The 14,999-nt window shown below is 32.4% G+C and overlaps 1 protein-coding gene and 1 long non-coding RNA gene across 2 annotated transcripts in view; one reads left to right on the top strand and one right to left on the bottom strand.

The window, feature by feature from the left end:
* Positions 1-14,999, top strand: part of LOC136968209 (transcription factor IIIA-like) — a 51,876-nt gene that overhangs the window by 24,750 nt on the left and 12,127 nt on the right. The window contains exons 3-5 of the mRNA XM_067262191.1: positions 9,363-9,453; positions 9,532-9,614; positions 14,749-14,822. Coding sequence (XP_067118292.1) covers positions 9,363-9,453; positions 9,532-9,614; positions 14,749-14,822 — 248 coding nt within the window. The remainder of the gene's footprint in view (positions 1-9,362; positions 9,454-9,531; positions 9,615-14,748; positions 14,823-14,999) is intronic.
* LOC136968212 (uncharacterized) overlaps positions 3,456-14,999 on the bottom strand; it is a 208,931-nt gene continuing 197,387 nt past the window's right edge. Inside the window, exon 3 of the long non-coding RNA XR_010879617.1 lies at positions 3,456-3,469. This is a non-coding gene — a long non-coding RNA (uncharacterized lncRNA). The remainder of the gene's footprint in view (positions 3,470-14,999) is intronic.

Genomic DNA, 14,999 nt, shown 5'->3' with positions numbered 1-14,999 from the left:
GCTTTTAGGCATAAAATATCATGGTCACGTGATTAAAAGCTTTTACGGTGAGGGGATTTACGGCCCTTTTATGGCTAGTGGAGTCGCGGCCTAAGTTTGCAGAACGCTGGTTAAGAACCACTGATGTAATAATTGTGCTTGAATTAAAATCTTTAAAACATCGAGATCTTGATGTTTTAAATATATGATCTGGTTTATTTATTTTATAACCAACGTTCTATTTTGTTTAACTTGAAGAAGGCCAATTTAAAATGGCTAAAAACATTAGTTAAATTAAAGAAACTGCTAGAAAAAAGAAAGAAAGCTGTTATGAAGCTTTGTAGTACCTATTTAGTTACTATTTGACTAGTAAAATTTAAATCTTATAGCAACCAATTAGAATGTTGGCAGTTCTAATTGGTTACTATAAGATTTAAATTTTTTGAAGAATTAATGGAATCTTTATTCAATTTAGTATCAGTTATGTTTAAGAGTTAATTTCAATTTTGTAAAGAAGAGATCAGTAAAAAATTATCAGTGTTAACCAGTTATCTTTCTATGAAACTGTAAATAATTTTTGTATTGTTCAACACTAAGTAATTATCACAAAGTTTAACTTATATACCTTGTTTTTTAAAGTCATTAGAGAACAGAAAAGTGATTTCTTTCTTTCGTGAAAATTTTTAACTAGATCAGCTGACATATCCATTTTCTGCCATTTATCTAGTTTTATTTTAATAAAGACAGAAAATATTTTATTCTGTATTTGATCTGACTTCATTGCTATAAACATATAATACAGTTTGTTGAGTTAGTATATGGAATATATTTTAATTTTCTTTTAAAGTTAAATTTCCAATTCCAAAATATTAACTAAAAATCAAATATTGCTAATTTAGTATATTCTTTAACTGGATGAGGATAATTATGTAATATAATTTTATTATTATTAAAATATTTGTTAAAGTATCAATTTTAAATTGTTTTAGGGGCTTTTCAGTTTTTAGTTATCTATCATTGAAGAAATTTGATTAATCAGCTTATTGCTGGAAGTAATTACGTCAGTTAGTTTAGACCATAGGTATGCAGTTGAAATGTTTTTATTTTCTTCTGTAGGTAAATCTTGTGGAGAATTTAAATTAATTGGCTCATTTGATGAAGTAGGAGAATTAAGCAAATTTTCTTCTGTATATTCAGTTGTGAATTTCATATATGAATTTGAAGAAATAGTAGTCCAAGAATATAGTTTAACAAGTTAATGGCATCAGTAGGACCACGTTTCTTTACGCAGCGCTTGAGAAGCACTTTACAGCGAACACACTGAAACTGGTTTCTAATTGGCCAACACAGCTCGTGATGTCATTTCGTTACACTCTCACTGCATAAAGAAATGCGGCCTAGATAAACTTTTGGACAGCTAGTGGGCATTATGAGTCACGGATGACTCGTTTATTTTAATGCAGGGCTGTACGAGGCACGGGTGACTTGTGTGACTTCAATTCATTAATGCATTCTATACGGCTGGTCATTGGACATAAGACAAAATTGTTAATAAATTTAATATAAGACACTATAATCTCTATTCTTCTGCCATAGCCTGAGGCAAATGTGATTCATAGAGCTCCCACGAGGAATCAAAATTGAGGCTTTAATTTTGTGAAGTAAGAACTTTTAGCATGCAACCATGAAAGCTATCATTGCAAATAGAATGCAAAAATAAAAAAAACTAAAAGAATTTAAAGGCTGTATACTAATTTTCATGTTTCAATATTAACTTTATTGAGTTATAATTCAATGTTTCATAGTAAAACATACTTTACAAATATGTTTTACTATGAAACATTGAATTATAACATTGATACAAAACTATAATAAAAACTCACATTTATTGAAATTATAATACAGGTACTCCTCACTTTACGACCTAGCTGTTTAACAACCACTCGCACTTACGACCAATTGAGTTTCGACCTCCAATTCGGGGAATCCCCTTTCTCAGCTTGAGTGTCGGTCAGTGGCGAATGGTGAATGCGCACTAAGCATACTATAATAGGCTAATAGCGTACTATAATAGTCTTTTTATGAATAAATTTGAAGTTTGTTGCATAATTTGTATAATTTTACAACAATCCTATATTCCCGGTGCAAGCTCCTCACTATCGACCGATTCGCTTAATGACGTAGTCGTCGGAACGGAACTCGGTTGTAAAGTGAGGAGTACCTGTACATAATAGTTTTCAAAATAGTTTTATGTAAAAATGTAATTATGTCAAATCTCGTGGAGAATAATGTTTTCTGTTGAAACAAGCTATGCAAATTGTTGGCTGCCTGGGACAATCATTACAAAATGTAGTGACTTGTTTTGTGGCACTGTCTGCCTTTTGGCTGGTAGTGTTTTTACGCGATTCTGCATAGCAACCTTGGCAACGACAACGTGCTTTTCTTGCAGGACCTTCTCATTTTTGCAGAGTATGAATGCTGCATTAAACATTATAAGGAGGTGTCATCAGTTTTGTCTGTACAGTTTTGCCAAGTATTTTTTTTGCCACCACTTCATGGAACTTCATTGTTGACAGATGTTTTTGTCCTGGACTATGGTATGGGAATGGATACAGTAAGCATTGATCATTTAAATAAGCTGACATTAGCATTCTGTACTACTTGATACCTCTTTGAAGAGGGGTGTAGTAGGATGCCATTTGCTCTGACAGATCTCCTTTTTTGACATAATTATAGTCTATAATAGAACACCTTAATTTTGCTGAGAAACATATATTTTAATCACAAACGTTTTCAACCTGATTAACAGGTCATCCTCAGGTCTACAAAACGATAATGGAACATAAACGTTCCATGTATAGAATATAAATATTTAAATCAAAATTTAGAACAAGAATTTAAAAAATATACCATAGAAACGGAATAAAACATAAAATTAAAATATATAAGAGAATAAATAAAAATAAAGATAAAGTAAAAAAATTATAACTAATAGTTTTCCAATAACTAATTCTAGCATGAGTTTTCAGTGAACTTTTTAATCATGTATTTCCACGCCGACGACAGGCTCTCAGCATCCCTCGCATTCAAACATCCTTCCCGTAGTCTACTCTTATATATTTCAATCTTCTCTGCTGTCATTGATAAAGTGGGGGAAGATACTGGTTTTATAATCGTTGCCTCGTCCCATTTTACTACCGAACCTTGGACTTGCGACATTTGTGATAAAACTGTGGTATTGGATCCTTTTTTTACGTTATACCGATGTTCCTTTAGCCTTACCCCTAAGCTCCTGTTGGTGACGCCGATGTAGTCTTTCTTAACATCCAGCTGGATGTTTTCATAAGGAACTTTATAGACACCTGGTTTTTCTTCTGCGTTTATTCTATCTTTATCATTTCTCAATATCTTATATAAACTTGGGGCCCTTTTTAAAATCATTCTTGCTTGTTTCTTACTAGCCACTTCTTTCATAATACTATTCAAATTACTGTTATACGTAAACTTCAAGCGTCTATTGTGAGCTGTATTTAATCCTTGTTTCTCATTCTTCTTTTCATACTTTTTGAGTAATCCAACTATGGTGCTTTTCCTGTAGCCTAGGGCCTGAGCTATTTGCAATATCCTTTCAATTTCTTTATTTCTGTCACCAATTCTATCACAATACAAATAGGCTCTTCTTATCAACGCTTGAAATGCAGCCATTTTATATCGATATGGATCCATGGACTGCGCTGGTATATATAGTGGGGTGTGAGTAGGCTTAATATATACGCTGGTGGACAAATGATCCCCCATGAACTTGATATTAATGTCTAAGAAGTGCACACTCATGGAACTTTTTTGCTCTAACTTTAATCTAAGCCCATCCTTGTTATTATTGATTTTATTCAAAAAATCATGTATCTTGCTATTGTTTCTCCATAATATAAAAATGTCATCCACATATCTGATGAAATGTATGATATCTTCCTTAAAAGTTTGTAGAGCTTCCCTTTCCAATCTTCTAACTACCAATTCGCAAAGAATTCCAGAGAGGGGACTTCCCATCGGAACCCCTCTTTTTTGTCTGTAGATTCGTCCACAAAACGTAAAACAAGATTGATAACATACCAGGCTAGCTAGTTCTTCTAGGTCTTGGGTGTGACTACGCAACTGAGGGTTGTTGTTGCACATGAAATCCAACAATGCCTCCACACATGACTCAATTCTTATTGAAGGATACATACTCTCATAATCTAAAATGGTCGCCACTTCTTCTTCCATTAAAGAAATATTTTGTATTTCCTTTACTACGACAAGAGGATCTTTTGCTACCAGTTTATCTTCTTCCATTTGTGTGGATAAGTATTCATGTAGCCTTTTTTCTAAGGTAAAGGTGGGCCCCCTACATTTCTCTACTACTGGTCTTAATTCATTTCCAGCCTTGTGCGTCTTAGCAAACGCAAACAATCTTGGAGCTCCTGTATTTGGGTTGTGACAGTTCTTCAGAAAAGGCAAAACGGCCGCGAGACTTGAGCGTTCTAACTTCTTGACCCTTCTGCCCAGAGATCCAATTATTTTGTCGTCAACCATTTCACATTCTGTCTTCCTGATGTAAGCATGTAATTCCTTGTCATATGTGTGTCTCTTCATGACAACCAAATGTTTAGTTTTGTCCGCTTTGGTCAAAACTAGATCATTCGTTCTTAACCACTCCTTCGTGAGCCATATGTCTCTATTGCTAATGCTAGTTGCTTTTTTCTTTAGGCGGTTACTTATGACAGTCTTCCATCTAAAGAATTCTTTATCTAAAGGATCCATGCCAACAATCCCTCTCTCCATCTCCTGTATGGACGTTTCCCAACTATTCCCCACATCTGGGACAAAGTTAGGGCCTTTTTCAAGTACCTCTTTGATTTTCTTTGGTATTTCTATCTGGTCCCATACTTGGAAGGTGTTAGGGTTCCCTTTATTTAATCTTTTCACTTGTTTACCAATAATCCATTTCAATTTTATCACATAATGTTTAGTGGAATTCTTCCTGACTGCTTCCGCCAAATCCACGACCCTACTATTGATATGAGTTAGTTCATTCGGATTATCTTTGTACACGGTATCTTCTAAACGAACAAGATCATTTAAGACCCCATACTATCAAGAACAAGAAGTATGGGGTCTTAAATGATCTTGTTCGTTTAGAAGATACCGTGTACAAAGATAATCCGAATGAACTAACTCATATCAATAGTAGGGTCGTGGATTTGGCGGAAGCAGTCAGGAAGAATTCCACTAAACATTATGTGATAAAATTGAAATGGATTATTGGTAAACAAGTGAAAAGATTAAATAAAGGGAACCCTAACACCTTCCAAGTATGGGACCAGATAGAAATACCAAAGAAAATCAAAGAGGTACTTGAAAAAGGCCCTAACTTTGTCCCAGACGTGGGGAATAGTTGGGAAACGTCCATACAGGAGATGGAGAGAGGGATTGTTGGCATGGATCCTTTAGATAAAGAATTCTTTAGATGGAAGACTGTCATAAGTAACCGCCTAAAGAAAAAAGCAACTAGCATTAGCAATAGAGACATATGGCTCACGAAGGAGTGGTTAAGAACGAATGATCTAGTTTTGACCAAAGCGGACAAAACTAAACATTTGGTTGTCATGAAGAGACACACATATGACAAGGAATTACATGCTTACATCAGGAAGACAGAATGTGAAATGGTTGACGACAAAATAATTGGATCTCTGGGCAGAAGGGTCAAGAAGTTAGAACGCTCAAGTCTCGCGGCCGTTTTGCCTTTTCTGAAGAACTGTCACAACCCAAATACAGGAGCTCCAAGATTGTTTGCGTTTGCTAAGACGCACAAGGCTGGAAATGAATTAAGACCAGTAGTAGAGAAATGTAGGGGGCCCACCTTTACCTTAGAAAAAAGGCTACATGAATACTTATCCACACAAATGGAAGAAGATAAACTGGTAGCAAAAGATCCTCTTGTCGTAGTAAAGGAAATACAAAATATTTCTTTAATGGAAGAAGAAGTGGCGACCATTTTAGATTATGAGAGTATGTATCCTTCAATAAGAATTGAGTCATGTGTGGAGGCATTGTTGGATTTCATGTGCAACAACAACCCTCAGTTGCGTAGTCACACCCAAGACCTAGAAGAACTAGCTAGCCTGGTATGTTATCAATCTTGTTTTACGTTTTGTGGTCGAATCTACAGACAAAAAAGAGGGGTTCCGATGGGAAGTCCCCTCTCTGGAATTCTTTGCGAATTGGTAGTTAGAAGATTGGAAAGGGAAGCTCTACAAACTTTTAAGGAAGATATCATACATTTCATCAGATATGTGGATGACATTTTTATATTATGGAGAAACAATAGCAAGATACATGATTTTTTGAATAAAATCAATAATAACAAGGATGGGCTTAGATTAAAGTTAGAGCAAAAAAGTTCCATGAGTGTGCACTTCTTAGACATTAATATCAAGTTCATGGGGGATCATTTGTCCACCAGCGTATATATTAAGCCTACTCACACCCCACTATATATACCAGCGCAGTCCATGGATCCATATCGATATAAAATGGCTGCATTTCAAGCGTTGATAAGAAGAGCCTATTTGTATTGTGATAGAATTGGTGACAGAAATAAAGAAATTGAAAGGATATTGCAAATAGCTCAGGCCCTAGGCTACAGGAAAAGCACCATAGTTGGATTACTCAAAAAGTATGAAAAGAAGAATGAGAAACAAGGATTAAATACAGCTCACAATAGACGCTTGAAGTTTACGTATAACAGTAATTTGAATAGTATTATGAAAGAAGTGGCTAGTAAGAAACAAGCAAGAATGATTTTAAAAAGGGCCCCAAGTTTATATAAGATATTGAGAAATGATAAAGATAGAATAAACGCAGAAGAAAAACCAGGTGTCTATAAAGTTCCTTATGAAAACATCCAGCTGGATGTTAAGAAAGACTACATCGGCGTCACCAACAGGAGCTTAGGGGTAAGGCTAAAGGAACATCGGTATAACGTAAAAAAAGGATCCAATACCACAGTTTTATCACAAATGTCGCAAGTCCAAGGTTCGGTAGTAAAATGGGACGAGGCAACGATTATAAAACCAGTATCTTCCCCCACTTTATCAATGACAGCAGAGAAGATTGAAATATATAAGAGTAGACTACGGGAAGGATGTTTGAATGCGAGGGATGCTGAGAGCCTGTCGTCGGCGTGGAAATACATGATTAAAAAGTTCACTGAAAACTCATGCTAGAATTAGTTATTGGAAAACTATTAGTTATAATTTTTTTACTTTATCTTTATTTTTATTTATTCTCTTATATATTTTAATTTTATGTTTTATTCCGTTTCTATGGTATATTTTTTAAATTCTTGTTCTAAATTTTGATTTAAATATTTATATTCTATACATGGAACGTTTATGTTCCATTATCGTTTTGTAGACCTGAGGATGACCTGTTAATCAGGTTGAAAACGTTTGTGATTAAAATATATGTTTCTCAGCAAAATTAAGGTGTTCTATTATAGTTGTTTAATTGCTGAGCTCTTTTAATGATATAATTATAGTCAATGACACATTGTGGTTTCATCACAGGCTCTTGGGATTTTTTTTTACTTTTTCCCAATGTCAACAAGTGCATCAGTATGTGTTTCTACAGTTGAGAGCATGACAATGGGTCTTTTGTCGACCCATTTTATTATTCGGATTCTTTGATTATTTTCTAGCCCACAAACTTCACCTTTTTTCAGTCATTTTTGTACCAAATCTTTTGGAGTACCTTGCCTATTTTTTCTAAGGGTCCCACACAGTCTTGTATTTTTGGCCATTAATTCACAAGCTGAATCTACACTTGTGTAAAAATTGTCAGTGTAAAGAGATCTATCTGCATTGAAAAGACCACTGTACAGTTGCATACAGACAGCATGGCTATATAAAACTTCAGAATTTGACGTTTTTTCATGTAGACCTGGCTGGAATAAGTGTACCCACAACTTGTAGACTTTGATGCCATACTTACGTGATTTTCCAGGAACGTACTGTCTAAACAGAAGTCGACCTTGCCAAGGAATCACTGTTTCATCAATGACAATCTGTGCTCCTGAAGTAATAGCATCCTCAAATTTGTCAGATTTTCTTAACTTTGTACAAGTTGTCACTGTAGTCAAGAGAATTATCATCAGCAAAATACCAAAATTTCAGTAAAATTTTGAATCCATCTCGAGGCTTTACCGATTTTATGAGGCGGTTCTCATACAAAGGGTCTTTGGACCAATAAAGTCTGATATTAGGGAAGGGAGAAAAACCCATTACAAATAACTGATAAATTTCATGTGGATCATCCAGATTAGTGTTACAAAGGTTCAACTTTTGATTTCCTTGAAACTGTGGGACGTTATGAGGTGTCAAACCAGTTGGTTGCCAAACAAAAGTAGTAGACTGCTGAATGTTAGAAATGTTACTGTCATTCTTATCATTGCTGGTGCCTAAGTTATCATCACAAGCATCAGGAGGCCCTTTACCTTGGGTTTCTGATTCTACCGAAAATAGTTTGTAGTTTGAATCATCTAACCCATTGTCAGATATTTCGGATTCATTGCTGTTAGAGTCATTCATATACTGACTAATTAAGTTATCCAACAACATGTTTTGACAGCTAGATGTTATATTGATATAAGATGATACCTATTATAAAAAAATTCATTTATCTACTGCAAAATAAAGTTAGCCCAAGTCCTATTTTAAATGAAATAACTTGCCTCACAAAATATATGTAGTAATAACACTAGTATAAGACAAATTAGCTGATTCACTAAGACTTATGTGAACAAAAAACTTTCAAGAATGCAGGAACAATAGAAATAATGTGTTTAAACTAAAACTTTAAATTGCAAACACGAGACTTGTCTCATAACACCCAAAAATAACCTTTAACTCCTTAGCACTCTAGGGCTTTTGTTTTTAATGCTTAAGATAACAAAAAAATATAATAGACATTTTTCTTGATGTATGGGAAATTGAATATAGCCAAATTTTTCTTTTGACTTCTTAAATGTCTCTCTGAAATAAAAATTGAAATATTGTTTAATGTCAAAGGCATTAGATATTGATCTTAAATAAATAAATAAAAGTATGTTGTTATTAATTTTTATAATTGCTAACAAACATTATAATTATAATTTAGTAGAATGATGTCTTTAGCAGTTAATGGAATTATTCATAATAATTTAAAACAAAATTATAAACTGTAAAGAGATATGTAGTTTTATTGTAATAATGTATTTATTATAATTAAAACTATTTATAACTAAGAAAATATTTGTAAAGTTAAATGATTACTAATAATTAAAGAATTTCATGTTTTAGATGTCCATTTTCATCATGTGAAAAATTATTCAAAACTCGGTGTTCACTAAATAAACATGTAAAAAATATACACGAGAAAAGAAAATATGTGGTATGTGTTTTTGCTTTTAATTTTGTTTTAAAATTGAATTTTTATGATCAATATAAATAATATATCTTTTATTTGCAGTGTTCAGTTTGTTCAAAATCATTCAGAAAGAATCAGCATCTTAAGAGTCATGAATATGAACATACTGGAATTAAACCATTTCTGTAAGTATCAATCAAATATATTTTAATTAAAACAATTAATGACTAATAACTACATTAATGTAGATTGAAAATATCCATAAACAATCAAACCTGTATAAACTTACCATAACGAATTTTATTTTGGCAGGTTTCCGTTTTGAACCAGTTTTAGTATTCTTTTTCTCTACTATACAATATAAATCTCACACAATTATGTTCATTTTTCTAGTAAAATCACTTTCACACAGGTAAAAAATTTTTACTAGGTTTAATCCAAATTAATACAAAATGATTCCGACTAAAGAATTGCACATTAAACTGGTTTCCAGTTCTTAGTAAAATTTAACGTAAAAAATCATTATGCTCTGAAGGTTTATTTCTTATTTAGGCAGGTTTCTGTTTTATTTCGATTTCATTTTAGACAAATTTTACTGCTATGTTTATTCATTGATTAAACCCAATAAATACAATAGAATGACAACTTTGAGTTGATCATTGCTTGTAATGTATCTGATAAATACATTGCAAGTGGTATTTATCTGTAAAAAAATTTTACTTATGTTAGTGATTGTGTGAGGTCTCTCACCTCAGCATTTTTTCTTGAAAAGTATTCATGTAGTGAGTAAAGTATGAACTGCACATCATCCGAGTTGAAAAGTTAGTGAAATAGGAATTTTTCAGATATTTTATGAAATTTTAATGTAATAAAATGTTGAAAAATAGATGCTGTCGAGACCCCATATGACTTTGAGAGGATTAAAATTCTTATAGAATGATTTATTTAATATGCAAAAAAATTTAAACAAAATTATTTTCAAGATATTAAAAAGAAAACACTGTAAACAATATCATTATCTAACGGCAGTAACAATAAATTTAACAATAGAATGTAAATTAATTTTTCTTTTTTATGCTACATTTCACAAATTTATGTATTCGCTTTGAATTCACAATCGTATTTAATTTTTGCTAGTTTAAACATCTGTTTTTATATTCTAGACAGTTACAGTGGTGATGTGTTGATTAGATTTTTCAGACTAATTAATACCAACTTAACTAAAAATAATGCTTTAGAATTAATTGAGACGACAAAATCTTGGATTTCCTTCCAAATCTGTTTAGTTTTCTCTATTACCATTTTTGCTAGTTTGGTGCTCTTGTTATGTTCTAGGTTTCTGTTTCCGAAAGTCTTTCTGTTGCACTTATACAATAAAGAATTTTTTAAATTATTTTATATATACCTGACTTTCATTGTATAGTTCACTTATCCTGTTGTTGTGTAATCTGCATAAACTAGGTAGTCATTATTGGTATTTTGATTAAGAATCTTCATTATTCATAAGTAAATTTTTCTTTGTACTTAGCAGCATTAGGAAAAATATAGAGGAAACTTGAGAGCTTTATTTAGTGAGGAAATGTTTTAAAATCATTTCAGAAACGCAAAGCATAAAATAAATTAAACTTATGATGTAGAAACTAAAGTCTATTTTCAATTGACCAATCTAACATCTAAAAAAATTAAATTTGTAGATGTTAAATGGGTCAATTGAAAATAGACTTTAGTTTCTACATTATAAGTTTAATTTATTTTATGCTTTGCATTATATTTACACAAAAATAAAAGTATTTATGAAATGATTTTAGAATATTTTCTCACCAAATAATAAATGATTTAAACTACAACTCGAAAAACGAACCTGTTACCGGTGTTCCTTGCGAAAATCGTCTCATGATCGTCTCGCTAACGTTTTTGAACTTATAAAAGTTCTTCTTCAGGTGAAGATGGACGAATTTGAAAAAATAGAATAGAAGGTTTCAAATCGAACCGCTTCGTCTAATTCCGTCGTGGCTGACATGCGCTGTAGTGTCCGGGTGTTGGTTATCATCTATGCGCGTCCAAAAGGACTTGCCAGGCCGATGAAATGTTGATCTCCTCTTTTTGGATGATGCAGATATTATTAAAGCTCATTTTATATATAGCGATAGCTTCTAACCACTTTATATGTTCCGGGTGGGGCGTTGTTACGATGATTTTAGCCTTATCTAGTTCCGTTTTGATATCTTGATTGGATGCGTATATACTTAGCGCCGTGTTGAGTTTCCAGTGCTGTAGGTCAGCTTGGTGTTCTTTTAATCTGGTCTTTAACGAGCGCTTAGTGGAACCGATGTAAATGAGTTCTCTTTGCCATCTGTTGTCCATTAGAGGGATAGAGTACACTCCATACATTCTGTTGGGATCCGGAGGGTCTTTGCAATTTTTTAGGATTTTGGCTATTGTGGGGCCTCTTCGATACGCTGTCTGCATCTGCTGTCCTTTGGCTACTTCTCCATATACTCCTCTAACGTATGGGTTGTATGTGATAGGAAGCCTTGCTAAGTCTTTTTTGTTAGCGCTACCCTTTGCTTTTCCAGTGGACATGCTTCTTTGGTGATGTTGCCTGGTTATACGCTGTATTAGGGAAGGGTATCCGTGGTCTGTTGCGACCTTTTTAAGATAAGCTAGTTCTTTGTCCAGAGCTTTCTTAGTGGAGGAGTGTGAGATTGCTCTTCTTACCAAGGTTCTGAAAGCGGCTGCTTTATATGAGAACGGGTCGCAGGATCCCTTAGGTATGTATATCGGTGTTGACGTCGGTTTTCAGTAGACCGACGTTTGGATCGTAGAAGCTTCTATCTTGATGGCGATGTCCAGAAAGTGGGCTTCCATGCTGCTTATCTGCTCCACATCTATGACCAAGCCATACAGGTTGTTGTTGACAGTTTGTACAAAGGCCGCTATATCTGGCTCCGTCTTCCATAAAATGAATACGTCGTCAACGTATCTCCTGTAGAGCAAAAAATCCGGAAGATACCGTGGGATGACTTTACTTTCCATCTGCCTCACCACCATCTCACATAGGTCCCCGACAATCCAGCATTCCACCAACATATACTAGAAATGGCCCATCTGGTCTGTTACAACTTGATCTTCGCTTTTGAAGGTACAGTTTATAAACAGACAAAAGGTGTTCCCATGGGTAGCCCGGTGTCGGGCTACCCATGGGAACGCCTTAGCTCAGCTTTAATAATATCTGCATCAACCAAAAAGAGGAGATCAACATTTCATCGGCCTGGCAAGTCCTTTTGGACGCGCATAGACGATAACCAACACCCAGACACTACAGCGCATGTCGGCCACGACGGAATTAGACGAAGCGGTTCGATTTGAAACCTTCTATTCTATTTTTTCAAATTCGTTCATATTCACCTGAAGAAGAACTTTTATAAGTTCGAAAACGTTAGTGAGACGATCGTGAGACGATTTTCGCAAGGAACACCGGTAACAGGTTTGTTTTTGGAGTTGTAGTTTATAAATCTTGGTGTCAGTAGAGAGCAGAACAGTAATAAATGATTTTTTAATTTTTATTTTTATCATAAAACTCACATAAGAAATGAATTTTCTAAAAAGTTTAATACATATAAAATACTGATATAAAATTCTGTTTCTCAACCTGGGTGGATATTATTTTTAAGATTAATTGATTATTTGAAGATACACAATATGGCTCCAGTTTATAAATACTTTTAAAGTGAATCTTAATTAAATTTAGTCCACACTGACAATATAAAAGTGTCGTGAATTTGTACAGCAATATTTCACAAAAAAAATCTAGTAGCAAATTAAAAGTATATTTAAAATTAGATCTTTCCTTCTAGATTTTTAAATAAATTATTTATTTTCAACTATAAAATAATACTTTAATATCCAATTATTAGCAGTATAACTATTATTAAGTGCAGTTTAAGGGCTCGTGACATAAGGGGGCTCAAATCAATCTCCAGGCATTATTTCTACAGACCAATATAAATATGAAAATTTTTTAATTATATAAGAAAGATATTAATGTTTCTTTGTTCATTTTGATTAGGAAGGATTAATTTTAAATAAAGGTATACTATTTAATTTAGGCAGATTTTTCAGTTTATTTTTTTTTTCAATTACACTTATTTTGTGATAATGCAAAATGTGATAAGTCTAAAACTCTGTTTTTTGTTTACTATTCAATTTGCTTACAACAAAAGAAATTTTTATTATACCTACCTATAATATTTTCTAGAAATTAAAATATTTTATTTAAATTTCTTATACATCATGAATGTTGAGGGCTAGTCTCTAAGCATTTAAAGGGCTCTCTACCAGATTTTTATTTAAGGGACTAAAATTTCTACTTATGCCATTGCCAGTTATATCAATAATCATATGTATAATAAGTCCAGTAATTTGAGAAATTCTTTAGATATTTTGAAATTCTATTCTTACCGCAAATTCTTACACAAAACAAAATCACGTATTAATTATTGAAAAACTGCCGACTGTTATAAAATATACTGCAAATTTGTAATGGATACCTGTCCTAAGTGGATAAAAATCTTTGTTTCAAGATTATTTGCTAAACCAAGTTCTTTTTCATATTTATCAATATTGCAGAACACGGGAATGACCCAAAGAATACTAGTGTTACATTAAATTTTAATTCAAACATATTGATTCAAATGATCTTAATTAATGCTTGAATATTTCAAAATTAAAAAGGTATTTTCATTGAGAGAGAGGAGAAAATTTCATAGATGTATATCAGAAAAAGTAATTTATTTCAAATTTAGTTAATTAAATACAATAAAAAGTTAAGTATGTTACAGCTCATTTCACAAATCTTATATCCCAAAGACCAATATTTTAGTAATATGCCAAACAGTTGCCGGATTAAATCACGCTACTTTACTGCTACTATTTTTAATTAAATTCTAAGTAATTTGGTACAAAAAATTGATTTTAACATTCATGAACACTATTGATTATTATATATAATATTTTGTTAAATTAGAAACATTGTTTAAAATTTTTGTTATGATAGCTTATATTGATAAATTTAAAATTTAATTGATAATTATTTTGCATATGTGTGTGCAGAACTTTGTAATAAAATAATAATTAGTAATTTATGAATATTTCTTTGCTTTTTCCATAAAACAGAGCTGTTCGAATAATTACGAGTTCATTAGAATTATAATAGTAATAATAAAATAAACATTAAAAAATTGTCATTGAAAATGAATTAAAATGAATTAATAAAGTCTAAGAATTTTTCCTAATGATTTATTATTATTTTTGTTTCAGTTGTCAACATGAAGGTTGCGGTAAACGTTTTATTGTTCCAAGTAAACTTAAGCGTCACATGAAAATTCACGAAGGTGATTTACTTAAAGTTTTTTTAACTTTATATAATTTGTTCAATAGTTTTGTAGTGCATAAATAGTTGAAAAACTCGTAACATTCTAAAATTTAAAGTTTTTTAAACTTAATTGTCTGTTATGTAAAATGTTTTTATTTATTAAAAGGATATTTGAGCAATATTATCAAATAAAAAT

This window comes from Centruroides vittatus, unplaced genomic scaffold (assembly GCF_030686945.1).
Source record: "Centruroides vittatus isolate TY-2023 unplaced genomic scaffold, ASM3068694v2 contig_1416, whole genome shotgun sequence".
Taxonomy (NCBI): domain Eukaryota; kingdom Metazoa; phylum Arthropoda; class Arachnida; order Scorpiones; family Buthidae; genus Centruroides; species Centruroides vittatus.
The sequence above is the reverse complement of the archived record's forward strand: the minus strand, read 5'-3'. Positions and strand labels throughout refer to the sequence as shown.